General features: G+C 48.2%; 1 protein-coding gene across 1 annotated transcript; it reads right to left on the reverse strand.

Moving 5' to 3' along the window:
- SMYD4 (SET and MYND domain containing 4) lies at positions 1-27,499 on the reverse strand. The gene is made up of 10 exons (XM_044676336.1): positions 27,360-27,499; positions 23,352-23,496; positions 20,143-20,232; positions 13,512-14,646; positions 6,698-6,880; positions 6,106-6,272; positions 4,300-4,432; positions 3,544-3,660; positions 3,226-3,349; positions 1-1,379 (listed from the first exon to the last, which is right to left on the reverse strand). Exons 1-10 carry the CDS (start codon positions 27,497-27,499, stop codon positions 1,211-1,213), a joined length of 2,403 nt encoding a protein of 800 aa, XP_044532271.1. The 3' UTR covers positions 1-1,210.

The raw sequence follows: 27,499 nt of genomic DNA on the forward strand, positions 1-27,499 counted from the left end.
GGAAACTAAAGGGAAAGAAAACTGCAAAAATGGCTCCAGCCAAATCTGGAGCTGCTCAAGAGCCCATCCCATGAACACTCCGACCCCCAGGGGAATGCGATCCCATCTGGGAAGCCCAACGTACTTCTTAGAGGGAAGAAACCACATCAACGCCATCATTTCCTATAATGATCTTTTTGTTCTTAATGACTATTGCCATTAGTTCAATCCCCTCTGCGGTGTCCACGGCATCGTGTAACCACTGGGAACAACGGGCGTGTTCCACTGAAGCTGCCTCTTAACAATTTAGTGGGCTGGACCCTGGCCATGAGTCCCGAGGCCCAGACTCAGATTCCTCAGGAAAGTCCAGCTCCTTCCAATGGAACGCGGTGTCTCTAGATGCCCATTTTAGTCATCGGAGGGGGCCAGTTTTCAGTCTGGGCCATTCTCTCATTTCAGGGAACAGCACTCTGAACAATGCAGTCTTTGAAAGCCCATCTTTCCCAAAGGGGTATCTTGGGAGTAATGCTCCCCTGCCTTTGCCCCGTATCACACACCAGGCATGGGATTTTCCTGTAGGACACCTATTGTTTCTTTTTCGAAGGTTTGCTGATGTTTAAAAAAAGACAGAAAGAAACAACTGCTATTTCCTAATACTGGACTTATTTCGACTTGTAACAGAGAAATACAATTAATCTACCGTATCCCCTGACAACATACGCTTCATTCTGTATCCATGGTTCACCACCTCTTCATCAAGTGGAGGGAGGTCAGCTTGACTCTCAGTCCTTGGGAGCTGGGCCTGGTCCCTGATGTCCTTCGCTGCAGTTTTCTTTTACATTATAATGGTCGGGGGGTAAACTTCCCTCAGATTGCTTAATTCACTCTGCATCAATCCATGGAAGCCTCCTCAAGTTTCCAGGCATTCTTTCCATCCGACATTTTTTACAGTGCAATACTATGACTCCCTTAGTCACAGATAATTGTCAGCCATTTTCCAGCTGACAGATACCCACCGATTTCCAGTGTCTGCCACCGACACCTTGCTTGGTGTACAAGTCTCCACCTCTAACCCCTGGGGGCACTCGCCAGTCGGGGGCTGCTAGGTTGGGGGGCGCAGAGGCTTTCGCGGCTGGCCACGGCTCCAGGTCACTCGCCAGCGGCAGCTCACCGGCAACTCGACAGACAATTGGTGTGAGGGTGCCCAGGGCCTCTCTGGCCATGGCCAGCCTCACTTTCCCACGAGCCCGTGTGCGGGCCCCACGGGGAGGCCCGGCAGCTCCAGCAAGCACGCTTTCATCTGCTGCAGCTCCTGCATCTGCTCATTTTCGGGGTCGTAGTGAATGGACAGAACCTTCTCCGCCTTCTCTATCGCATGCAAGGCTTTGGAGACTGCAAACCTGGAGCGGAGGAGGCAAGTGGAGGTCACCCATTCCACCACGTGACAGCAGACCTAAGGGCACCGGGGGGTGGCGAAGGGGACAGCTCGGCTCCTGCCTTCCTTCTAGCCAGGGGCAGGGGCCGAGACGCACGGCTGGGGCCTACGATAGGAGGCAGTGGCTGATACGGGACATCCTCCTATGACGAAATAAAGCCAGCCCAAAGTCTCTAACTCAGAACACTCTTTTAGGATGAACAAGTGTGTCCAAAAGCTCATCTCCCCACTTAACAAAGGCCTGTTGGCTAAAGGGAGTGTCCACTTCCTCTATAAGGAGCCTGTTTATTGAAAGGTTGTCTCCACTGTTAGACTGAGCTCCTTCAGGAACAATTTTTGCCTTTTTGTGTACCCTCAACCCTCATCAGGGGGTCTGGCATATAGTAGGAGCTTGATTTGACTGATTGCAAACTCAGCCTTCACTATTTATCTTCCATGCCGGCACTTGATGGACTCCCTCCATACTCATTAAGAAGGCAAGGACATGTGTTTGTAGCTAGAGAGTGTAGTGAATAGAGTGCTGGGCCTGGAGTCAGGAAACTTCATCTTCCTGGGTTCAAATCTGGCCTCAGACACTTCCTAGCTGGGTGACCTTGAACAAGTCACTTACCCTGTTTGCCCCAGTTTCCTTGTCTGTAAAATGAGCTAGAGAAGGAAATGGCAAACCATTCCATGATCTTTGCCAAGAAAATCCCAAATGGGGTCACAAAGAGAAGGACATGACTGAAATGACTTAACAAGTGTTTGTTGAATGAATACAGTATTTAGGGGCAGGTAGGTGGCTCAGTGGATAGAGCATTAGGCCTGGAGTCTGGAGGGCCTGGTTTCAAATTTGGCCTCAGATACATCCTAGCTGTGTGACCCTGGGCAAGTCACTTGACCCCCATTGCCTACCCTTACCACTCTTCTGCCTTGGAGCCAATACACAGTATTGACTCCAAGATGGAAGGTGAGGGTTTAAAAAAAATAAAAGAGTTGTTGCTAAGAAAGAGAGTTAAAAAAAATGGCAAGGATCAGTGACTTCACTGGGCAGATCGAGACTCATCTCTAATGTAGAACCTCCGGATCTAGCAGAGGCCCAGGCAAGTTAGGTGACTCACTGGGTCATTAACTAGCAAATATCAGAGGCCTGGATTGACCCCAGGTCTTCTTGACTCCAAGCTCAGCCCTTAATTACCAGGATTTATCTCCCTCCCTGAAAGACTTAGCACTCAGTGGGTGCCAGGACGCAGCTTTTTTTTGGGGGGGGGGAGCATGGGTGGTGGTGGTGTAGGAAACTGTTCAGAAATGCTAAGATCAGGGTTTCCAAAAGAAGGCAGCGACAGAAGGAAGTGGAGGTCGTTAGATCACCACCCTCACCTTCTTCTGAAGCCTTTAAAAGAAAGGGTGAGAGGGCAGGAGGGTGAGAAGGCAGCCAGAAAACAGCAGAGTGCAGGGCTGCTGAGAAGGGAGAGGAGAGGAACACAGGCCCTGGGGAGGGGGGAAGAAGGAGGGAAGACCCAGCTCTCTCGCTCTCAGGAGGCACTTTAAGAAATGCCCACGGGCCCTAGGTGGGAATGACATTTTTTTCTCTGGGGAGCTGTTTTGGATTTCAGGATCTATGGGTCACCTCGCTCAAATGCTCACATCAAGGCAGACACAGTTTCGTTTTCCCCAGAAGAGGAAATAAGAAAGTGATTCAAGAATTCCAAAATACTCAGTGAAGCTTCTGGGATGGGGAAAAGGAACAGACAAAGGGGGGGGGCTGTCTTAGAGCGGCAGGTGTGTGCTGGGATGCGGGGCTAGGGTGACTGACGCCTGAAGAGCCTTACCCGTTGAAAAGGACCTGGGCCAACTTGAAGAGCTCATGGCCCATCTCCACACTGGCTGGTCCGTGCCGGGCCTCTACCGCCAGGAGGCTGTTTTGCAGGTGGGTTGCAGACCTGGGCCAGTCCCCTGTCAGGAAACACAACCTGATTCCAGCAAGAGAACCCCACTCTATTACAGCTGAGACTTCTGGGAGTAGGGAAGGGAGGGTGAAATAATGGGGGAGAAGGTCCGGGAGACACTCATTAAGCCAAGGCCAAACAAAACAATCCCCCCTCTTTTCTTGGGGGAAGCAGAATCAGTCAGGTAGACCCGTGCCCTACCGAGGCTGGCATATGCCTGGGCCAAGTGGTCCTCAATCTCTCCCATCAATATGTGCTCTGAGGACAAGAAGTTCTCAGCATCTTGCTGGCACCCCAACAAAAGCCGGACAGCTTGAGCTATGGATTCAAACACAAACAACACAGCGGGAATTTAGGACCCAAGTTCTGTAGCAGCTGGGCTGAGATGAGTGGGGAGTCTCCCCATTTCTCAGCTAAGAACCACATTCCTTATTGGGAGTAATCAGCCACACGCAGGGCATGGCTTTGCTGCCACAATGGTCCGGAGTTCCACCCCAGAGTCTGCAGTCTTCACTCTCAGGGCTGCCTCTACAAATCCTCCAGGCCAGGCCACACTGCAGGGTCCAGGGGGCAACAGGCCGTGGCTGCCCTATGCCTCAGCCCCTGAATAACACTGGTGCCCCATTGCTCTCCGGAGGCATCAGCCCTGTCTGGGACATAACCACACTTCTGGGAAACTGAGTCAGCGAGGCCTTGGGATCAGAACAAATGAGTATGACACGGGGGCCCCCACACGCCACAGAGAACTCTTTTGTTACTGGAGTGGGGCCAGCCTGGCTGTGTGAGCCACGTCATGCTGCCCTCCCAGGGCTGCCAAACGGGGAAGCTGGCTCTGGTTACCATGGATGACACAGCCATCTTGTGGCTGACACGGGGATAATCCCATTAAACTCAATAAGCATTGACTGAGCCCAAGTATGAAGGGTAGGGATTTGGGGTAAAGGGAGGGACTCTCACCCGATCTGTCATCTCTGAGCAGCTCCAGGGCTGCCTTCACCCGCTGCCGAAGGTCTTGTACCTGGTGCTCCAGCTGAGCCCTGCTCACAGAGGCTGTGCAGGCTCTGTTGTCACAGCACAGGATGTCGTCTCCCTGGGGAAGTCAGGTTTACTTACCCATCTTCCTGTGCTAATGCTGCAGTCCGAGGTGGACAGCTGGCCAATGTGGAGAGGGGCGGTCTCAATTCTACTCATTTTACCCATCATTTAGGCTCTGGGCTAGGAGGGAGGGATACAGAGGCAAAGGAAGGTCTCCTCTCTCAGGGGCCTCACACCCTACAGACCACCAGGATCCCTTTATGGCTCCTGGCCTTGACCATGTTTTCACACCATACCCAAAGCTGGGTTAAATCTGGTAGGTGTTGCTCCATAGGGAAAACAGGCTGTCTTGGGAGGTAGTTTCTATGATTTAATCCACTCATTCTTTGGGATTTGATCGTTTAGTTTCTGATGAATTTTTAGTTTATGCTTCCAAGGCCTTTTATTGAATAATGTTCTGAAAAGAGTGCATTTAATATTTCTGCTTTTCTGAATCTGTGAAGGTTTTTTGCTTGAATGTGGTCAATTTTTGTGAAGGTGCCATGGACAGCTGAGAAAAAAGTATATTCCTTTCTATTCCCATTCAATTTTCTTCAAAGCTCTATCATATCTAACTTGTCTAAAAGTCTATTCATCTCCTTAACAGGCCGTCTTGGAGGGGAATGACTTACCCTTTGTAGAAGGTATTCAGTTGGATCCTAAGAGACAGTTGGGGATGCTGGAGCTTCTTGTGGGGTAGGAGTTGGATGAGGGACACATTGGGTTTTGGGGGAAAGAGTGTTGGATATGGAGGCAGAGATGCTGAGTTTGAACGATGGCTGAATCACTTACTACCAGAGTAGCTACAGATAAAGTTTCCTAACCTCTCTGAGTCTCAGGTTTCCTCATTTGTAAAATGAAGCAGTGAGACCAAATAATCTCTCAAGTTCTTTCCAAATCTTCTGATTCACAAAGGAGTCTCCAAGGTCCCTTCCAGCACTGAGCTTCTGCAACACTCCCCTAAGGACAATCTTAGCTAGATATTTGGAGACAGAACCTTTACAAGCAGATTACTGTGGCCCACCCCAGCTAGACCTTTCAACGGCCACAGGATCTTTTCTTCTCAGTCCTTAAACTTTGGATGATTTTTTTGTTTTTTAAAGTGGGAAGGTAACAGCCTCACTATCATTGGAAAACAGTGCCACTTCTCAGTAGTCAGTGGGGTGAATGTGGGATGGGCTCCTGGCTGGTAGTTTTCTAACAGGGCCTTGTTTGGCTCTCTCATGAGTTGGGGATAAGACAATAGTAAATAAAGAGATCCAGGATTAGAACCCAGGTCCTGACTCCAAATCCAGTGCCCTTTTCATGCTTTACCAGTTGGCACCATGCTTCACAAGGCACCTGCCAGCATGCCTGATGAGCCAAGGAGAGAAACCTTATGTGCTATGCTCTTAGGCAGTGGTGTGGAATGAATGTGAGATATGAAGGCAGGAAAGCCCTGAGTAACTAACTGTTTCTCCCCAACACCCACCAGCAGGGTGACCATAGGAAATCCTGTCTCTAAGCTCTCCTTCCCTCATCTGCAAACAGAAGCCCTGACTGTCCCACGGGAGAGCTTCTCATGACTTGCTGGGAAGCTCAGCGCGAATGTGTGTGAAGGGTTTAGGGACCCTCGATGTTGGCTACTGGTGGGAGAATCTGGGTGGGGAGTGGTAAGAAAGGCTGAGGCCCAAGGAGGAGGAAAAGCACCTGCAGAGCTGCCTTGCACGAGGGACAACGGAACCGGCCTGGCTTTGGTGCCGTGCTAGCTGGGCACACCTCCTCATTCTGACAGGCCTGGCAGTGGCAGTCAAAGAAATACTGAGATCTCAGCTTCTGCTGCCTTGTAGTGACATCCATGCGGCACTCATGAGGCCCTGCCATGAGACACAACCGAGACGAGACTGAAATGGAGGGAAAAGGCTGGAGTTTCCTCCCTCAACCCAGCAGAGGGTCTGGGACAACATCTCCCTTTGTGAGCCCCCTCTCCCCTCCCCAAACAAGGGAGATGGATGCAGGGGAAGATGCGGGCCCTAGGACAAGGGCAAAGCAAGGGGCCAAAGAGCTCCTAGTTCACACCACTTTCAGGATAGAAAGTACTTGGTAAGGAAGATGCTGGGCTGGTGAAGAGGGGCCAAGTAAGAGGCCTCTGTTTGGGGCTCAGACCCTCCTCCCTGGATGTGGTGTGCTTGCCATCCTTCTGGAGATGCAGCAGCAGGAGAGTCCTCCCTGGGGTGCTGCTTCTCTTCCACTCTATTCTTTGGGAAAGTCTGGTGGTGAGAGGAGGTGGTGGGCAGCTCACCATAACAATGGAGGATCTCTTCCCCTTGTGCAATGAGCCGTGATGCCTGGATGATGCCCACTGAGCCCCTGAAGGACAGGCTGGTGTTGGGGCGGCACGAGTGGTTCAGCAGGCTGATGACAGGGAAGAAGCCTGTGGCGAGGCGGACCTGCCTGCGCTCTGTAATGAGGTCCCCTTCAGATCCTGAAAGTGCCAGAGGAAAAGTGACAACCTCATCAGGACACTAGTTCTAGCCTAGCTACCCATTTCTCGGAAGACAGAGATAGGAAACTGGGCCTTTAGCCCATCTGACTCATGTCTTTATAACCGGATCCAGTATAAATAGGAGGGAACATGACTCACAGCATTCTCTCGTCCCCAGGAGGCAAAGGGAACGAACACATTTAAAGCAAAAGTCCCCCAGAATTCTGGAAGCCTAATCACTCCTTCTCATTACCATGAAAAGGAACCCAAAGATTAAATATCTTAAATAATAATCAAAAAGGAATTATCAGCAGGGAGGCTTCCTGCCTGGTGAGATGAGAATGTTCACGAGAGTACAGAGACCAGAGTAACTGGCAGGATTATTTCCCGGAGATGTTCCAAATCATTGTAGGGCGAGTGCTTTGATTATCAGACCTTTGGTGGGTTAATTTAACCACTGTCCAAGTCCATTTTTCACATGCGAGGGTTAAATATATGAAAGAATCTCAGGTCTTTTGTGGAAGCTCAGTGATAAGGGCCCTCAGAAAGGAATCCATCTAGTCCGACCCATCCCTGGCCCCCCAATCCCTTTTAGATCACCAACACAGACATGGACATCCAGCCTCCATGGGAAAACCAGAAGTCAGGGGTGGGGGTGGGCCCTGCCATCTCCCAAAGCAACAAGTTCCCTTTCAGATGACTCCAGTTGTTAGGAATGTCTGCCTTCGGGAAGGTCCACTTCTGCCTCTCTCTAGCTTTCACCCACTGGAGCCAAGGTGGACAAGTCTGATGTCTCTAGAGAGCCCTTCAAACACTTAATGATCAGAACTGAACTCCTCCTAACTTTTCTTCCCTCCAGACTTACTGCCCTGGGTTCTTTTTTAAGGTCCTTGTACACCGAGGTTCTGAGTTCCCGTACCATCCTGGCTAGCCTCCCCTGAGTACTCTCTAGCTTGGTGATGGCTCTCAGAGAAGAGAACCTAAAGTCCAGAGGTGGTCTGACACAGGTGGAGCAGAGCAGCCGAGGGCCCACTTTGTCCTAAAGCTTCTGAGATCTTCTCCACACATGCCTTCCAGTCTAGACCTGTCACTGGGAAATTGGTTCTTTGAAGCCAAGTGGGGGCTTTACATTGATTCCTATGCATTTTATCTAATTAGATTTGACTTTTCCTTCTTGTCCGTCCCCACCTTTGGGGATCCTGACTGTCATTCTGTGTGTTTGGTTGCCTCTCCTGCCTTATGTCGTCTGCAACTTTGACAAGCATGCCTTCCATACCTTCATCATGGACCACAATGCTGAACTGAGAGGGCTAAAGAAAAATTCTCAGGGCACATCCTTGAGACATCTCAGGCAAGTGGATAGCACGGCAATTGGGTTTGGTCATTTGACCCATTTCAAAATCTACCAGGTTCTGTGTGTCTGCCCAGCGCCCTGCTGGGAAATCACAGTTCACATCAGTGGTCCCTGACAGAAATCTCAGTCCTCGTGCTTCCTGAGATGCTCTGATGTCTAAACGATCTTTTCACTTATCTGAAGGTCATTTCTCTGGTGATATAACCACCAAGGACACAGCCAAAGACAAGGAAAGAGGCCCACGAGTAGCCACAACAGATGTTGTAAAATGCTGACAAAGAAGCTCATGTTCTTCCTCACAGGAGAGCCCATCCCACAGAGCTGGAACAAGCTATCTGGTCACCGTAGTCAGGGTTTGAAACCCGGAGCCCTTCTGTTGTGTAGGAAGAAGCCTTTAGTTTTTGCTTGACAGACTACTTGACACGATAAAATAAATGCTGTCGTGCTACAAAGAACGGAATTGGCTGGCATTAAAAATGTTTATTTACAAAATGAAACAGTCGAAAATGTTCTTTATTGAGTGTATTCTAGGTGGCCACTTAACCCTGTCTCTCCCTACTCCTGGGTTTGTCTTCAGGCCTTCATTCCAAAGCTGTTTACTTTTACTTTAGACACAATTCCAACAAGTCTGTTTCATGTTTTCCCAGGTCAGTGCACTAAAAAGCAGCAAATTAGTAGGAAGGGAACTGTTGCTCAAGGCAGGAATGCTGGCAAAAGTGAGCTGTATCAGCCAACCGAGAAAGAGAGGAAGGAGGAAATTCTAATAGACCCAAGAACTGAAAAGGTCAGTGCAGTCTGGGGTCAGACTGTGCATGAGGCCTATTTGACACATACAGATGTCTTCGGCAGGCACTTCAGAGCAACATCTCACTCATGGGGGTCAGCTATCTAGTCACCTCAATTAGCAGAATCCAGCTGAGGGCCAGGATTATAGGAAGGCAAACAGCCCCGGAGGGCACAGCTCTATTACCTGACAGTACATTAACTGATGTGCATAAAGCTGACCCCAAGTCATCAAGAGAAGGTTACGGTTTGTTTCCTTTCCTTTGCCTAAGCAGCCAGAGAAGGAAGGAACATTGCAAAGACTCCTCTCCCCAGAGGTCCACTGTCATTCTTGGATGTCACCAGACCAGCGAGGGAGGGCAGGGGAAGCCAATTCTGCTCGCCGGGGTCGTGGGAAGGCACAGGTAAGTGTGACTCTCAAGAGACTCCACGTTAACACTTTTTATCAGCAATGCCCCACTAATTTTCTCCCCATAGCTATCGAATAAGCATCAACTTGACTGATCTGAGTTCTGTCTCTTTTCCTCTTCCCAGGAGGTGCTAATGAGCTGAGAAAATGCTCCAAGGCAGGCAGGCAGGGCCAGGGCCCAGTCTGGAGGAGTGGGCTCTGAATAATTCCAAGTGGACGAAGCCCACTTCTCAGCTAGTGATAGCTGACAATCGACAGTAAAACGGTTGCTAAAATTTTCCCTAAAAACATCACACTCCAGTCAGAGATATCAGTGTTGCAAATTATTTATGGATTCTCCCCAAGAGTGGGCTCAGGAACAGAAATGAGTGTTAGTTGGGTGTGTCTCTGACTGGGTTCCAAAAAACGTGATTTAGAACTCATCCATTATCCTGCTTTTGGTTGAGTCACTCACTCCCCCCTTCCATCAGAGTGCAGAGTAGCAGGATATGGTGGGTCAAAGGTCAGGAGGCCAGGGCTCTTTCTGAGCTGTGGCTTCCTCATCTGTAAAATGGGCATAAGCATATTTACTCTACCTACCTACCTACCTACCTACCTCAGGGTGCGGTACTGGGACTGTGAGCTCCAAAGGACTATACCAAAAGGGAACTAGTGTAGTATAGAGGAGAGGAGGGAGAAATGTTTGTGGAAAGCTGATGAGATAGATATAGGAAACTCTCTTGAAGAAAGCTCCATGAAAGTGCAGACTTCATGTAAAAAAGTAATGGGGGAGGAGGGATTGTTTCACTTCTCCAAAGACAGGGGAGCCTACAGAAACCAAGCCAGAGAGAGAGAAAAAGAGAGAGACGGAGAGAAAAAGAGGGCAGGAAGGAGAGGAGAGGAGAGGAGAGGAAAGGGGAGGGAGAGAGAGAGAGGGAGAGAGAGAGAGAGAGAGAGAGAGAGAGACAGAGAGAGAGAGAGAGAGACAGAGAGAGAGAGAGACAGAGACAGAGACAGAGACAGAGACAGAGACAGAGAGAGGGGATCATTTTGAGCCTAGGGCAGGAGAAGAACAAGGGGAAGTCAGTTATATATACTGGAATAAACAAAGAAACCCAGAGCTAAGGATCACATCACACCATGAAGGGCCTTAAATGTCGAGGTCTGAAATTTATACTTTCATAAACAATGGAGGGCCACTGAAAGTTTCTGAAGAGAGAATTGCCATGATCAGAGAATGTATTTAATTATCTAATTACAGGATATAATGATCACAGTACAATCACAATTATGATTATGCATGTATCCTAATTATATAATTAGGAGAGTGGTCAAGATGGTGATTTGGATGGCGTAGGATGGCATCCTACAGTGGAGAAGAGACTGGATACAGAGGGACTAGTTGGGAGGTGGTTTCAAGAGTCCAGGAGATCCAGGTGGTTGTAGGAAGGGGCAGATGAGTGGGAGTCATACTGTAGATGGAGAATCAGCAAAATCTGATGACTTCTGGCTGTGGGAGATTAGGGAAAGGATGAGTGGGAGGTTTGTCTGGTACAGTGAAATGAATGAGGCTTTAGAATCTGAGGACCTGGGTTCAGACCCTGAGTCTACTAATGATTACCTATGTGACCTTATCCTGTCATCCCTCCTCTTTGAGACTCAGTTTCTTCATCTGTATAGAGTGGGTAGGGCCAGGCCTGGAACTGGGAGAACCTGGGTTCAAATCTGGTCTCAGATACTTCCTAGCTATGTGACCCTGGGCAAGTCACTTAACCCCACGTTGCCTAGCCCTTACCACTCTTCTGTCTTAGACTTTCTACTAAGACAGAAGGTAAGAGTTTAAGGAAAAAAAAAAAAAAAAGTGGGTAGGCCTAGATGGTCTCTGGGGCCCCTTCAGATTCTATATCCATGATCCCACAATTCAGAGAAGCAGCATAACAAAGAAGCTAGGCGACTTGTCTTGGAATTAGGAATATGTGGGTTCATAGCCTGCCCCTGGCATTTATATAGCTGTGAGGCCATAGGCAAGTCACTCAGCCTGCCTTGGGTTTGCCATCTGCAAAATGGATCTAATACCACTGGCTACATCTGCGGTTGGGAAAACTGGACAAGCTATTATCATGTTAGCTGTTATCACTGGGGTCCTCTCAACAACCAAGTCTTTGACTACCTTTAACAGATAATTCAACTGGCTGAAATAAGAGTTCTACAGGACTTTCAAGGGGGACGTCTATGGTCAAAACGGTGTCAAGATGTGTTGGCCCAAAGTGAGAATTCCAGCTATAGACATCCCCCTTGGTTATGGGGAAGAAAAGGTGAGTGATGGGAACAAGACTTTTTCTCAGGACTGTAAAGGGCTAGAGAGCTGGCAGGGGGCTTTAGAGAGACACTCTCATCTTCCGGAAGAGTCTGAGGGAAGTGACCTTCCTTGGATCACTTTGTTGGTTAGTGGCTGAAGAGCCACGACGGCCAGAGCTTGGGTTGAGGCCTGCCTGGCTCCTGAAACGTGACTGCCGATACCTCGGCTTAGCTCCAAGCCAGGGACTGGTTCTTTCCCCTGAGAGAACATTAGAGAGAGGTTTCTTCAAATGTTCAGGAACAGGACTTGCAAATAGCACAACAAATGCCTGTGAGGTTCTTTGTCAAAGTCTCTCTCTTACTTAACACGTTAATCCCCCTTCTGTGTTCCTAATGACACAGCTGCTAATGAAATTCAATGAGAACACTAAATTGGGAGGTGTTGGAGCCCCAGTGAAATAATAAAAAGGGATAAAACCAAGATTAGAAATATGGGCAGATTAAAACCAAATTAGATTTAATTAGAAAATGCAAGTGAATATACCCAAGGAAAAAACTCCAAAACCTCTTAAAGTCTACTCAGTGGATGCTACTTGGAAAATAGAGATGGGGGCCGCTGGGTGGCACAATAGACAGGGTGCCAGACCTAGAGTTGGAACGACCTGTGTTCAAACCTGGTCTCAGATACTTCCTAGCTGTATGACCCTAGATAAGTCACTTAACCTCCACTGCACTGTCTAGTCCTTGCCCTTCTGTCTTAGAACTGTTACTAAGACAGAAAGTAAGGATTAAAAAAAAGAAAGACTAAAGAAAAAAGGGACAGCTCAGGAAGGACAGCTGGCAGTGCCAGAGGGCAGCCCAGGGTGAAAAAGCCAAGGCTACTGTGGGCTCCAATTCTGGGTGCTTCTCCATGCCAGGAGATGAAGTGCAGTTTCTGGTAAGACACCTCAGCAGAACACCATCAGCACCCCAAAGCCCATTTTCCCATGTAAAAATCATTTCACAGATGAGAAAACAGGCCTGAAGAGGTAGAACAACTTGCATATACTCATATACTTAGGTAGGATTTGAACACAGATCTTTCTGAATCAAGTCCAGTGTGTTACCTAGGAAATCACAGACATTACTCAGGTTCCTACAAAAAGTTTCTCTTGTCTAGAAACAAGTAAAGGAGACATTATTTGCCTTCTCCTAAGAGCATCACTTTGTCCTGCCAATGTTGCTGGTTGTCTGTCAGACTCAGCTCAGGTGGCACCTCGAGGGCCTCCTCAAGCTCCCTCAACTCTGGCTGCACGGCCTGCACGTGGTGGAAGCTCCTGGAGGGCAGGGCCCGTTTCCCTCCGTTGTGAACCCAGAGCCTGAGCTTAACCAGTCCTTGCTGAGGGATGGAGAGCTCGTTTGAGCCCCCCAACAGTCCTGGGAGGGAGGCAGGAAAGAAGCAATTCTCTCATTTTTATAGAAGGGAGAAAGTAAGATGCTTGGCTAACGTCAGTCAGCAGAATGAACAGGGACGAGAACTGGGTCAGCACTGACTAACTGCTCCCCCTTTCCCCTCCTCCCTCTCCCTTCTTCCATTTCTCCCTCCTCCCTTCTTTTCCTCTTTCCTCTTCTCCTTTCCCTATATTCCTCCATCCTTCCCGTCTTCCCACTTTCTTTCTTCCCTCCCTCCTTCTCTTCCAGGATGCCTGGCCAGCTCCTTCCTGGATGCTCCTCTAGGCTGACTTTCTCGTCAATCACTCCACTGTGGATAAAGACCAAGATGGATAGACAGACACCTCACTGAGCGTCCGGCCTGCTGGCCCACTTACCCGCCTCTTGGAGAGCAGTCACTCCCTGGGCATTGCAGTGCAGCTGAAGCACATGCCTCAGCATGGCCACTGCCCAGGCGCTCAGCCCTGATGCCTCTGCCTCCGGCTCACAGGGCCCCTGAGCTGTCTGGGGCGAAGGCTGCGTGGCTTCTCCCAGCTTCTTGCACAAGGCCAGGATGCTCAGGCCACAGAGGAACTTGTGCTCTGGGCTGTGCTTCTCGGTGTGGGGCAAGAGGTGGAAGAGGGCATAGTAAGCACTCTGGTAAGTGCCATCCCTGTCACATCCTGGGATTGGCATCCTGGACAAACTGCTAGTTTGGTCCCCCCTGAGAATGGCCGGTGCATCTGGTGTTTCCATTGGAGTCCGGCCTTGGGAGTTTACTGTTCCCTGAAAGGGCTTTACAAGTTTGCCAACGACCTCCAATCCAGCCAGGAGGACTGTCCTCAGGGCCACGTGGCAAAAGACTCCCAGGGCGAGCAGCGTCCCCCCCAGGGGACACTCGGTCCTGTGATAGCGCTCCCAGGCCTGCTGCATACACTGCTGGCTGCAGTACCTGGCATAGCTGCATTCCTGACAGGGAATCGTAGCCCACACGGGCTTCAAACACCGGTGACAGTGGACGTCCCCGGCGGCGGCTCTACTGTCCCACTTGGCCCCTGGGCCAGGCCGCAGCCATGATGTCTCTCCGGGATTGAGGACACTCACGAAAGCCTCCTCTTTCACTAGGAGTTCACCTGGAAGAATGTCCTCTGTGGCAACCAGATAGCGTCCTCTGGAAGGGTCACTGCACAAGCTCACAGAGGAGGACGCGTTGGGAATCCAGCTGTTTTTGGCCTTCAGACCGGCCTCCTTTGAGGTCTGTGCTAGACTGATGGGATGAGCTCGTGCAGGGTCCTGGTCCTCCTGCACTCTGGTTCTCAGGTGGCTGAGCCTCCTCTGCAGGGCCTGGAGATGCGGGGCCCCAGCACCGGCCTGATGGGCTGAGATGTTCTGCTCCAGGGCACGGAGGGCCAGGGCTGCCTCTTGCCGCCTGCCCAGGGCCACGAGGCATTCGGCCTTGCGCAGCATCAACTTGGGCTGTAACCCTTCTGGGTACCCATGCATCTGGGCTCTCCCGATGTCTTCAAGACAAGTCTAAAATGAGAGGAATTGGGGATACGATTGCTGCCTTCTGTGGGGGCCAAATGTCTACCTTGAATTACAAGGAAACCTGCATTCCCCTTGAATTAGACACCCACTTGGGTAACGTAATGGGGCTTTCTCTGAATAAAGCTACGTCCCGTCAACAAACGGTCCTTGCAGAGTGTAGGGAAGCTGACAAGTAGGCTTCTGGCTGAATTACTGCTTTCCTCAAGAAGCTCCGGAGGCTTCCTACTGCCTCAAGAAGCAAAGACCAAGTCCTCTGCTTGGCACTTAGAACCTGCCACAGCTGGCTCCAGCCTTTCTTTCTAGGAAGAATACACGTCAGTCCCTCTTCCACACTGTATATTCTAGCCAAGCTAGCCTTGTTATTCCTTGTCCAGGACACCCCAAATCCCATTTCTGTGTCTTTGCTCCCTCCCAGGCCTAGAAAGCTCTCCCTCCTCATGTATGACAATTCATAGCCCCCTTCTAGGCTGGTGGAAGTAAGCTAGTGAAGGGCCTTCCTTGATTCCTTTGGCCTCTCCTTGTTCTGTCCCCTGGCAACATGATTTGTATTTGGTTGGAACATGCCTTCTATTTCTTTATCTATGAACATGCTGTGTCCTTCTGGTGGAAGGTAAGTTCCCTGAGAGCAGGGACTATCTCACTTCTGCATTTGTAGCTCGAGTATGGAGGGCAAACAGTGGATGTTTAACAAATGATTGCTAACGGAATCTCTCAACCACAAGAGTCAATCTCTATTGAAAGCAGATTAAAAACAAAATCCATGTGGGACAATCTCGAAAAGCTTAATTTTTAAATGCTTGTCCCCCAGCCACTGAACCCACTTTTGTAACAAAACCAGCTAAGCAGCGCTGACCTGCAAAATGACCAAGGTGCAACACACCACATCCCGCCTGTTTCTTTAAAAAAAACCCTGCCTTCTGTCTGGGAAACAACAGCAAGTATCAGTCCCAAGGCAAAAGAGTGCTGCTAAAGGCTAAGCACTTGGAGTTAAGAGACTTGCCACACAGTTGGGAAATATCTGAGGCCACATTTGAACCCAGGATCCCCCATCTCTGGGTTTGGGGCTCTATCCACTGTACTTCCTAGCTGCCCGCCAGCTGTCTTTTTCTAAGCTGCCCATTTTGATGGTTTTTGGAGACGCTCCAATCACTTACCAATAAGACAGTATCCCCAAAAATAGATGGGCAAAGCTTTCTTTTTGGAGAAATAATCTGTTCTAGGGGAAGGGAGCTCCCTTGGACTGCTATTCTGTTTGGACCATCTCCTGGCCACTTCTAGTGAATGTCCAGAAGGTGACGTGTCACAAAGTGGCATAAAGCTATCTACATAAGCATGGATGATTCCGTATAACAAATCTTCCAGTACCTCCCTACGAAGTAGCTTTCTCTACATGGGGTAAATGTGCCCAGTCCAGCCAGGCACCATACCTTTTCTTAGCCAATACCGTGATGTGGCACTACTAATGAGGCCACTCCACCTTCATCCTCCAGGCCACTGTCTCCAAGTGACCAGACTAGCCATGTGCTGAGGGCAGCTGGATGCTCTATGGGTCTCCTGGAAGATCAGAGCCACAGCTAATGCATGGGATTAGAGATTTACAGCTGCAAGGGACCCTGGAGGTCATCTGAAGATCCTCCTCTTTCTCCTCATTTTAAAGATGAATCTACGTAGGCTAAGAGAGGTGAGAGAAGTTGGCTGACCTCCATCCAGTGACACTGGCCTCGTGGCTGTCTCCATCTCTCAGCTCCAGGTATCCTCCATACCTGGAATGCTCTCTCTCCTTTACTTTGACTACTATCCTCTCTGGCTTCCTTTAAGTATAGACAAAATCTTGCCTCCTGCAGGAAACCTGCCCCAACTCCTCTTAATTCCAGTACTTTTCCTCTGCTCCTTATCTCCTGTTTAGCCTGTCTAGAGCATGCTTGGTATGGATTTGTTTGCGTGTTGTTTTCTCCATTAGACTGTAAGCTCCTCCAGGGCCCCTTTTTATCTTCCCAGTGCTAAGCTCAGTCACTGGCAAATAGTAGGGACTTAACGTTTATTGATTAATCAATTGATTTTAGTGTCAGAGGCAGGCTGTGAACCAATGTCTTCCAGAGTCCAAATCCAATACTATCCACTACCTCATGCCTCACCAGATGTTTCTCATTTCGAGCTAAAGGTCGCCAGGAACTCCATGCACTCGGATCAACAAGTTTTGTCATAGGCCATCCCCATAGTGTTGTTTACCAATGCTTTCTTCGGAGTATCCCAGGAGGGAGGTGGGCCAAATGTCATCAGTCCCATTTACAAAGGGTGAAAGTGGGACAGAGGGGACATGACTCACCCCCAGGGGTGCCCAGCCATTGCTGCAGGCAGTATCTGAATCCTGGTCTCCCTTGTTCAAATCTAGCAGCCCCCTCCTCCTAGGCCCCCCGCTCTGTGGTGCTGCTGCTCAGATGCCAGAAGCCATGTTTGATTTTGTCTGGCCCAGCCCCATGGGAACTCAAGACTAAAAGAGAACTGCTCTCCTTTGATGGGAAATACTTGTTTGATGAAGGAGTTGAGGAAATCTTAGACAAAGAAAGGCACAGAGATCAGAGGCTCCAAAGCTACAGCCAAACCTCAAGAGTTTCACAAAGGTTTCAACCTCCTTTTTTCTTTCAAGACCAGGAAGTATGGTAGGCAGAACCAGGGCTCTGGGCTTTGAAAGTGGAGCTCTCAGGACCCTAACCAAAAGGACTCCCACAAACTCTTTCAGGAAGGTCAGAAGAACGTCTCCCCTCTCCTGCCCCAAGCCTGGAAGGGGTTACACCAGAGGAACCAGACACACTCCAAGAGGAATCCCACATCAGCCTTTCTGCACACCTTTTCAAGTCAGCCTACCTCCTATAGGACACTGGGCTCCATGCTGGCCCTCTTCCCTACAACCTGTTACCTACATTGGAGATAACAGTTCATAGACTCATGGATGCTAATTTGGAATCATTGGTTTGTCTTGATTCTTTCCCTGATTTTATTTTAATTTTCTTATTGATTTTCCTAATATCTTTTAATAGAATAATTGATATTTTTGTCTTTTTTCTCATTTCTTGTACTTGAGTACATATAATCACTTAATTTTTTCATTATTTTTTGCAATGCTATAATTTTAATATATATATTTGCTGTAATATTATTGCTTACTCACAAGGTTTAGACTCCAAGAACTTGCCATATATTGTTAAATGTTATGGGACTGTGATTAATGCTTATGTCTAATTCCAGGAAAAGGGAACTCATGAGCCGGTAATAGTGCTAAGAAAAGCACAAAGGTTATGGAGACCGACCAATCCAATGGGATTGCTGAGAACATCTGCACAGTGCCAAGGAGCACAAGGTTAAAGATCATACATATACAGGTGGGATTGAGGTACTCCCACGCCAACACTGAGGACTTGAACTCAGTGTAAGAATCGAAGCTGCGACACTTAACATATGTTAAGACGTAGGACTCTCCGAACTACACTGTCAGTCAGGTACCGCAGGTTGGCCATCATCTGGCTCACCCATATATTCCTGAGAGTGAAGGGAATGACAGACACTTCCCTTGCATATAAATCTGGTCCTTTTTTCTCTCTTATAGAATGGCAACTTCCTGTAGTCTTAGGTGCAAATGAGTAAGTGCAGTATTACTGCATTGTATCCTACAGACTAGTAGGATGGAATTTATAATTGATTAGACCCTAATACAAGGGCCTGTTATAATTTTATTTTGTTTTCTTCAAAAAATTTTATGTACATAACTTTTGATATTTTGATTTTGATTTTAATGCCTTTCTTTTTTCAAAAGCTTCCATTTTCTTCTGTTTCATTTTTATTTTTTTTCTTTCTTCTTTTTCTTTTGAATTTACTCATACAACCCCATGACTCAACTATATATATATATTGAGCTGATCTGGGTATTTCTTTCTAAATACCCACGTCAGGGGGGATTGTATTTTTATAAAATCCAAGATTTTATTGTATTTTAATTATATCCAAGATTTAATTTTTGATTTGTTTAAAAAAAAAAAAAACTCAGGGAAAGAAACTTGCTGATTCCTTAATCCAGAGAATGAACTGTTTGCAGAGAGATGCCTGAAGAACCTACATTTAATCGAGTGATCCAGAATGAACTTTGGGTGCTAATGAATGGACTGATGGGTTTTGAACAGCTACTTTAATTGTACATGATATGCCAATAGGGGACTGCCCCCAATTGGTTTCTTGTCAATGCGCTTAGCAAAACATTGGTTTTGCTTTCTCTCCTTTCCATTTCCCTATTGTAGTTAGAAGACCTTTGTGGTATAAGATGTTTGTGTAACATGATCACTTGGGGTGACTAGGCACCCAATATGATCATCAGGGGGGATTGTGTAAATAGAATTAGCTCGAGCCCATTAATAGTCAAAGATCTACTCAACCCAGGCATGCTAATGATGTCACCCTAACCTCCCTTAGTGGGGAGGGGAGACGAGTTACCCACACGTGACAATAAGTAACAAATCAAGAATAAGGGACTGCCCTTTGGGCAGTCCAAATCAATGTAGAAACTGCCATTTGTCCATTTGAATTAGAGGTGGACCACAGGAAGTGATGAAAGACACGATCTCTTTAAGTAAGTGAGTGAACTTCCTGTCGGGGCAGTTGCCGTCTCGAACTGGGAGCAGAAGCATCTCCTGAGACCTCAGACAGCTTACACTCTATATTGTCATGTGGGTAAGTTAGGCTGACTTCCTTGGCCTAGCTGGGCCGCTTCCAAACTCTACCTATCTGGCTGTTAGGCCTTGCGGCTTACAGTTTCATTTATTTAGCCTTTTAACCTTCTCTCTCCTTCCAGGCCTTTGGCCTGTACTAGCCTCTCCTTTTCTCTTTATTCCTACTTTTTACCTACCAGATTGTAAATAAACTCTTCAACCCGATGCTGACTTGGGTCTGATTTAATTACGGAATCAACCTGAATTGTTGATTCCTGGCGGCCACACATTTTAATATATATCTTAAATACATATATATACTTAAAGATGACATCTCCCAACTTTCACTTTTACAAACCCTCTAGGCCAGTGATGGGCAAACTAGGTCCCTCTGGCCTAATGCGGCCCCCTGAAATGTTCTATCAGGCTGGGGGACATTATTCCGAATCTGATGAATACAATGAGTAGGATACAATACAATGAAACTTCGAAAGAGTTGCCTTAGAGACAGACTGACAGATGAGCATTTCCTTTCCTTTGGCCCCCTCTTTAAAAAGTTTGCCCATCACTGCCCTAGGCCACGATGATAGGTGCTGCCTTCTTCTTGAAAAAGCAGGCCACGCAGGATGTGCCCCACCTAGAGAAAGGCTCAGATTTCCCACCCATTCCTGCAGTCTTTCCTGACACTCATGCCCTTAGAGAGTGGGATTTATCTAAGCTTTTCTTGAGTCCTGTGTAGTAAAAGGCCTTCTCTGCCAATGACACCAGGCATCTTGGTACTCACCTCATACTGAGCCAGATGGAAGAAGGCTGCAGAGCGGTTGGCAAAGCACAATGACATTTCCTGAGTGTTCGGTTTAGCATGGCATGTTCCCTGCAAAAGAGTGATAAGGAGGTACCACTGAATGGAAAGAGCTTTATCAGGGGCCAAGGTTTGAGTTCCAGGCCCACCCCTACTTGTCAATGGATCCATCTGGCCAGTGCTTTCATCTTTCTGGGGCAGAGGTAAGAGCAGAAGTCCTGCCTAGCATGGGAGCCATGTAGTGGCAAGGCTGAAAGCCTGGCACGAGACGGTAAGCTCCCAGAAGGCAGGAGATGTTTTTGCTTTTTCTTTGTAGTTCCAGTTCTTAGCACAGTGCCAGTCACTTAGGAAGTGATCAATAAATGTCTGGGGAGGATGGAGAGAATAAAAGCAGCACAGACAAATGCCAGATATTAATGCTATTATCAGCTCTCTAGCTTTAGGGAGGTGTGTATGGGGGGGGTCACTCTAGTTTTCCCTTGGATTCCAGCCCCCTCACATGCCACATATTTACATAGATGGCACATGCATAATATGAATGGGAGAGTGGAAAGGCAGCTGGACTTGGAGTTGGAAGGGACTTGACTCTGCTGTGTGATCCTAGGCAAGTCACTTAGGTTCTTTAAGCCTGTTTTCTCCTTTGTAAAATGGGGGTAAATGATACCTCACAACACTGCTGTGAGAATGGCCAAAAAAAAAAAAAAAATTAACTTTTACCTTCTGTCTTAGTATCAGTTCTAAGAAAAAAGAGCAGTAAGGATTAGGCAACTGGGTTAAGTGACTTGCCCAGGGTCACAGAGCTAGGAAGTGTCTGAGGCCAAATTTGAACCCAGGACCTCCTGACTCCAGGCCTGGCTCTCTATCCACTGTGCTACCTAGCTGCCCCTGAGGATGACAAATTGTAAAGTATCTCAGAAAGCTTCATGTCTGCTATTATTAGTGGTTGTTGAGTCAATTTGGGTAGACCATAAATTGGAAGGAACCATGACACTGGCCATCCCTTATGGCCCTCAAGGAAATCCAGTCCATTTCAACTTAGTCAAGTCTCTGCATATGAATGAGCCCAATGATTGACCAGGAGGCAGATCACCTACACCAGAGACCACACCATTGGGAAGCCTGGCCCGTTTGGGATTCACATCTGGGTCTGTCTCTGACAGAAACTGACAAGAGGACCCCCAAGGAAGTCCAGTCTCCTGTGAAAACAACACATATGGACTCCTTGAAGAAACAGTGGGCAAGTCACTGAAAACTGTGAGGCTGGTATGGTTCCATGTAGGACCCGTCAGCTGAGGCAGGGCTGAAAATAAAGATTGGAGCCAACTCTCTAAGAAGACAACTATCCCACAAGAACTCCTCTGCTCCGATCATACATGTATAAGCCAGAACAACTGCTTACCATCTCAGAGGGAGGGAGAGAGGCAATTTGGATTTTTTTTTTTTTAACCCTTGTACTTTGGTGTATTGTCTCATAGGTGGTAGATTGGTAAGGGTGGGCAATGGGGGTCAAGTGACTTGCCCAGGGTCACACAGCTGGGAAGTGGCTGAGGCCGGGTTTGAACCTAGGACCTCCTGTCTCTAGGCCTGACTCTCACTCCACTGAGCTACCCAGCTGCCCCAATTTGGATCTTAATAGATGTTAAAAACAGTTATTACATGTAATTGGGAAAATTAAATATATATTTAAAAAATTTAAAAAAAGATCCCCTTGCTCTTAGAGGGTTTATGTGGCGTTCCTGCAAAGAGGAACCTTGGGTGCTTTGGCCAAAAGAAGGTCTGTAACTACAACAAACTTAGGTGGCTTAAAGCAAGGCCTTGACCCTGTTTCTAGACCAACATCAAGACTGAGGGATCGGGGACATGGGTGGGGAGGCAGTCAGTGGTTCAGTGGTTAGAACTCCAGGCTGAGAGATGGTAAGTCCTGGGCTCACATCTGATCCCAGATCCTTCCTAGCTGTGAGATCTTGGGCAAGTCCCTTAACCCCCACTGCCTGGTGTTGTATGGAATTTCTGGGACAAGATGGACACCACCTCTTTATAACACTAGCCCTTACTCCTTTTTCACCTTGAAACTGATACTTAATATTGATTCTAAGATGGAAGGTTAGGGCCTAAAAAAAACAAAACAAAAAAAAGGCCGAGGGAGTGGCAGCAAGCCTGCTCTCCATGACCTTGACCCAATTTCCCTTCTTCCTCTTAAAGGGATTGGGAGGGAGTTTCTCAGGGTGCTGCTGAGATAATTTGGAGCATGAAGGACTTTTACTCTCTCCTATATCCAATATTTTGATCCACGGTTCAAGCTTGCACTCAACCCACTAATTCCAAAGCCAGAAGTTTTGCCTGCAATCTAGAATCTCCTGGGCCTCATACGCTTCCTTCACTTAAGGGGAGGAACAGTTCTCCTGCCTTGGGAGTCCTGATGGGGTGCACTGGCCAGAGGTGAGAAGCATGGAAGGTGGAGCAGTTTCCCAGGTCCATGAAAGGCCAGGATGTCTGCAGGGAATCCAATGGCTGGCTGCTCAGGAAACATCCCAAGTCATGATCATGTTGTGGTCATCCTGAGTGCTGCCTGCCTATAGGCACCACGATCTGTTTGTTCTTTAGTTAAGGACCTGTATGGGATTAGCAAACCAGAATTTTTCAGCAGTGAGTCCTTTACGTCCTCTCCTGATGCCTTGTTGAGGCATGGAGGTGACAGGGGGGACTTGAAGGCTTTGCCCTGGTAGGTCCTGGCAATCTCTGAGAAGGAGCCCAGCGACATCTGTGGCTTGAGGACCAAGCTAGCTAAGTTCAGAGAGGGCCATAAGGTGAGAAGTTTCTTTGCTATGGCAACTCTCAGAGGCCACCTCCCGAGTCATCCAGGGTTTTCATTCCCATAAAAATGGCCTTTGAACCCTGGGGCTCACAGACAAGGCCTAGCAGGAGGCCCAGGTGACTTGAAGTTTGGGCCCCCATGTGTGAGTCACTTTTTTAAGAACACGGGGCTTCTTTTTGGAGTGGAGGCCCTGCTGCTACAAAGTGCCCTTTGTGTCCCACACATAACCAAGGACGGTTCTGCCAGGCATCCTCTTTTTTATCCAAACCCCTAATTACAGCCTGAGTCTCCCGAAGTGGTAGCACTCCATGGGGCACGGGCATGCCCCGAGAAGGCCGAGCTGTCCACCATGTGCTGGGCTTGCCCTACTCCTCACCTTTGAGTAGAGGATGGCTGCAGCCTTGTAGGCCTTCTTCTGGAATTCTCTGTTTCCTTCTTCTTTATAAAATAGGTAGGCGTTTGGATCCTTCTCCACTGAGTAACCTTCGGCAAGTCTTTGTAGAAGTTCCTCATCTTCAGGTCTGCTCAGAGGAGAAAAGGGTCACACAGCTGTAGATCAGTACAGCCTTGGTCCTGGGGAGGGGGTGCTGGATGGGGAGCCAGAGGCCTGGCTCTAGTATTCCCTGCCCATGTGCCTAGGGCTGCCTCCCTCCTGGGCCTCGGGGGACTAGACAGCCTCTTAGGTCTTTTCTAGTTCTAAAGCCAAGACCCTATGGTTCTGTGAATTCGCAGAGAGGAAACGAGGAAAGTGAAGATACTGGTCTGCAGCCACAAATCCCCAGCCATCAGCACATGTGGACACTGCAGATGGGAGCTGAGGAAGAGTGTCTGGAGAAGCACAAAACCCTGGAGGAGAAGCTGCTGGCCAGGCTGCTTGCCTAACAACATTACCTGTCCAATGTGGGGCACCTTGAGGCCAGGGAACTGTCAGCATTTCACTGGCCACCCAGAGAGAAAGAGACACATAGCACTCATCAGAAGCCTTTCCTGCTGGAGCTGAGCAACTGAATGCCCCAGGAAAGAATGGCTCAAAAGGAATCAATCAGCAGAGCTTTTACTAAGGGCCAGTTACTATGTGCCAGATACCAGACCAATGGATGGGAACACAAAGAAAGGCAAAAAAACTTCTGCCTTCGAGGAGCCATGTCCTCCTCTTCCTTTTTAAAGCCCATACCTTCCATCTTAGAATCAGTACTATGCAGAAATCCAGAAGAAAAACAACTGCTTGATCACACGGTTCGATGGGGATATGATTGGGGATGTTGACTTTAAATTATCACTCTATTGCAAATATTAATAATATGGAGAAATAGGTTTTGAACAATGACACATGTAAAACCCAGTGGAATTGCTTGTTGGCTTTAAGGAGGTGGGAGGGAAAGAACATAAATCATGTAACCATGGAAAAATATACTAAATTAATTAAATTTTAAAAAAATCGGTATTATGTATTGGGTCTAAGGCAGAAGAGTGATGTGATAAGGATTATGCAATGAGGGTTAAAAGATTTGCCCAGGGTCACCCAGCTGGTAAGTGTTTGAGGCCACATTTGAACCCAGGACTCCTGTCTCCAGGCCTGGCTCTCTACTCACAGTGCTCCCTTGCTGCCCCCAAGGAGCTCACATTCTAATGAGGGAGACAACCAGTAAATCTGGTGCACGCTGAGTACACGGATGGCAGTAACCTTGGAGGGGAAGACTCGAGCATCTGGGCAGCCCAGGAAAGGCTTTTCACAGAAGGGGCATCTGTGTTGGGTCTTGAAGTAGGTGAGTAAATGCTGGATTGTAGGGTGTGTGGAGAGGAGGAAAGTGTAAGAAGGCAGGAAGGTAAAGGTCAGGCTGTAGATAGCTGTAAATTTATTTAGCACTTTATATTTGAACCCAGACGCAATAGGGTTTACTGAGACAAAGAATAGACACAGCCAGATCTGGGCTGGGGGAAATGAGACCCAGAGAAAGGCAGATGTGCCAAGGACCGGCATTAGGTGGTGGCTGTGTGCGGGGAGACAGAGAGGCATAGAATGCACATGAGGGATATGAAGGAGACCTGAGAGCTCTAATGCTATGGGCTACTAGAGAATCGTGGAGGACAGTTAGAATCTGGCCAGGTGGGAACCCAGGATGGCTGCCTCTCCTTTGGACTGGTCACCTTCTCACTCCTGCAGGGTTTTCAAGTGGAGGCTGGAGGCCCACTTCTCAAGGATGTAAGAGGACAGACTGTTATGACCTTGACACCATCTAATGTCAGAAAGTGATCAGTGCCAGGGAGAAGTGGTGCTGGGCGGCAGGAATGCTGGGGGAGGGCAGGAATACTTCTACCAGACGGGCTCACACTGATGGTTTCCTTCTGCTACAATGACCATTCCTTTATTACGTGTCAGGCACCATGCCAGGCACTTGGCCAACTAAACCCGAAAGTATCTTTGCCCTCTGGAAGCTTATCTTCTGTGGGGGTGGGGGTGGGGGTGTTTTGGGGGGAGAAACCATCCAAAAACATAATATAAAACCAATACAAAGTAATTTCAGAGAGCCCTGAGAACAAGGGGCAGGTGAGAACACATAAGCTGAGCCCTAAAGTCATTGTATGCCACTGGGGCAAGGAGGGCACTTGCAGGCATGGGGGATAGACCATGCAAAGGTCTGGAGACAGGAAGTGGAGCTCTGTACACCAGGAACATCAGGCTGAGTGGTTTGGTTAGATCTGATTCAACCCTGTTTAAAGCCTGGATCATTCAAGAATTGTTCCATGTTATTAGGTCCTTTTCTCTCTCACTTCCTGAAGGGCACAGGGCACTCTGGGGCCTCCTACCTCCTTCCACCATCAGGAGAAAACAGGCTAGATGCTCTCTGGCTCCCTGTGATTGATCAGCAAAGCTCAGACTCCCCGGGGCTATGGCTCGATGGAAAATCTTGGCCGTAGCAAACACATATGTGCAGAGTCTAATGACATACTAAGTCACAGCTCCCTGTTTGGCCTGCAGGAAAATTCCTCCCCTCTGCATTCCTGCCTCTGAGGTTCCCCTTATGAGAACTCCAGGTAGGGGGTGAGGGGCCGGGGCAGTAGGGATGAGAAGGGAGAGGGAGAGAGAAGAAATCAGACCATTCGCCCGTATTTCCTCCATGGCTCTAAAGTACATAAACACTCCTGCTTGCCCTCAGCACTGGAACTGCCAAGATTTGGCATGGAATTAGAGAGAACTCGTTCTTCCTTGATGTACCCCCAGTACTCCAATGATCTCGAACAGTTCTTGTGGAAGGTAAACTGTGTCATTCACCAGTTTTCCCTGCCATGGCCAACTTCACCCTTTACCACATTAGCAGTGAGGAAGGTCTCTGGAGCAAGCAGGACCCACACCCTGGCAGGAATAGTCTGAGAGGCAGGTGGGTGGTCACTTCTTAAGGTCTGGGGTCTAGAAGACTAGGGCTTAACCCCGCCTCTAATATTTACTAGTTATATGACTGTGGGCAAGTCATTTTACATGCTCTGGCCTCAGTTTCTTCAATTGTAAAATGGAGAGATTATAATACTGATCTCAAAGGGTTGGTGTAAGGCTCAATGAAATAAATGTAAAGCCACTGACAAGGTTTAAGGCCCTGTATAAACGTTACCTACTGTTAGGATTTTTATCTGGGTGACCATGGCCAAGTCCCAACTGCCTGCTTTGGGATTCAGGAAGTCTGCAAGGTCACAACCCTTTTCATACTAATATTAAGACATTTTCAGTTCGAATATAGCGATTATCCAGATGCAACCCACACAAATAGCTAGGTGGTACAGTGGGTGGAAGGCAGGGAAGCCTTGAATACAAATCAGGTTTCAGACACTTAATAACTCTGTGACCCTGGGCAAGTCACTTGACCCTGATTGCCTCAATTTCCTCATCTGTCAAATGATCTGAAGAAGGAAATGGAAAACCACTCCAGTATTTCTGCCAAGAAAACCCTGAATGGGGTCACAGAGACTGGCCATGACTGAACCCCCACCCACAAACAAAAGCTCTTTTTTTGGAAAGGGGGGCACAAAGAAGATATCTCAAAATTTTAGGAGTGTGAAGGGGTCCTCAAGAAGTTTGAGAATAGCTTGGCTGCCTCCCTCCCAGCAAGTTTTATTTATTGTCCTCTGATATCTAAAAAGAGGGAGTAGGGTGAGTCGATCTCTGATGTCTTTAAGTGCCATGACTGACCCTTAGGGATGATAACCAAGGGGAAGCTGAGACAATAGGCTCTGAATGTTCCCTGTGTGTGCACTGATCAAAATGCAGCCAGAGCTAAATCTAGGAATGGGGTCACTGACTGCCACATCAGAGTAAGAGAGCCCTTCTGTGCTAAGGATGACGTAGGCTTTGTCCATGGCTACTCTTTCGGGTCTGTCTGCTTAAACTTACTGGAGTAGCGCAGAGCAATGCAGCACAATCTCCCATAGGGCATCTGCGTCTGTTCTAGAGAATGATGTCTGGACAGACGGCTGGAGCCGCAGCCACCTTCTGTGGATGTGGGACTGCCACTCTTCTACAGGCAGGTCCAT

Source organism: Gracilinanus agilis, chromosome 4 (genome assembly GCF_016433145.1).
Source record: "Gracilinanus agilis isolate LMUSP501 chromosome 4, AgileGrace, whole genome shotgun sequence".
Classification (NCBI taxonomy): domain Eukaryota; kingdom Metazoa; phylum Chordata; class Mammalia; order Didelphimorphia; family Didelphidae; genus Gracilinanus; species Gracilinanus agilis.

Excerpts from the sequence above, each read along its gene's own strand:
- SMYD4 (XM_044676336.1), bottom strand. The coding sequence starts at position 27,499 with ATGGACCTGCCTGTAGAAGAGTGGCAGTCCCACATCCACAGAAGGTGG. Across the intron at positions 14,647-20,142 it reads TCCATCTGGCTCAGTATGAG|ACTTGTCTTGAAGACATCGG; the intron begins GTGAGTACCAAG and ends CTCTCATTTTAG. Across the intron at positions 6,881-13,511 it reads GACTGCTCTCCAAGAGGCGG|GATCTGAAGGGGACCTCATT; the intron begins GTAAGTGGGCCA and ends TGGCACTTTCAG.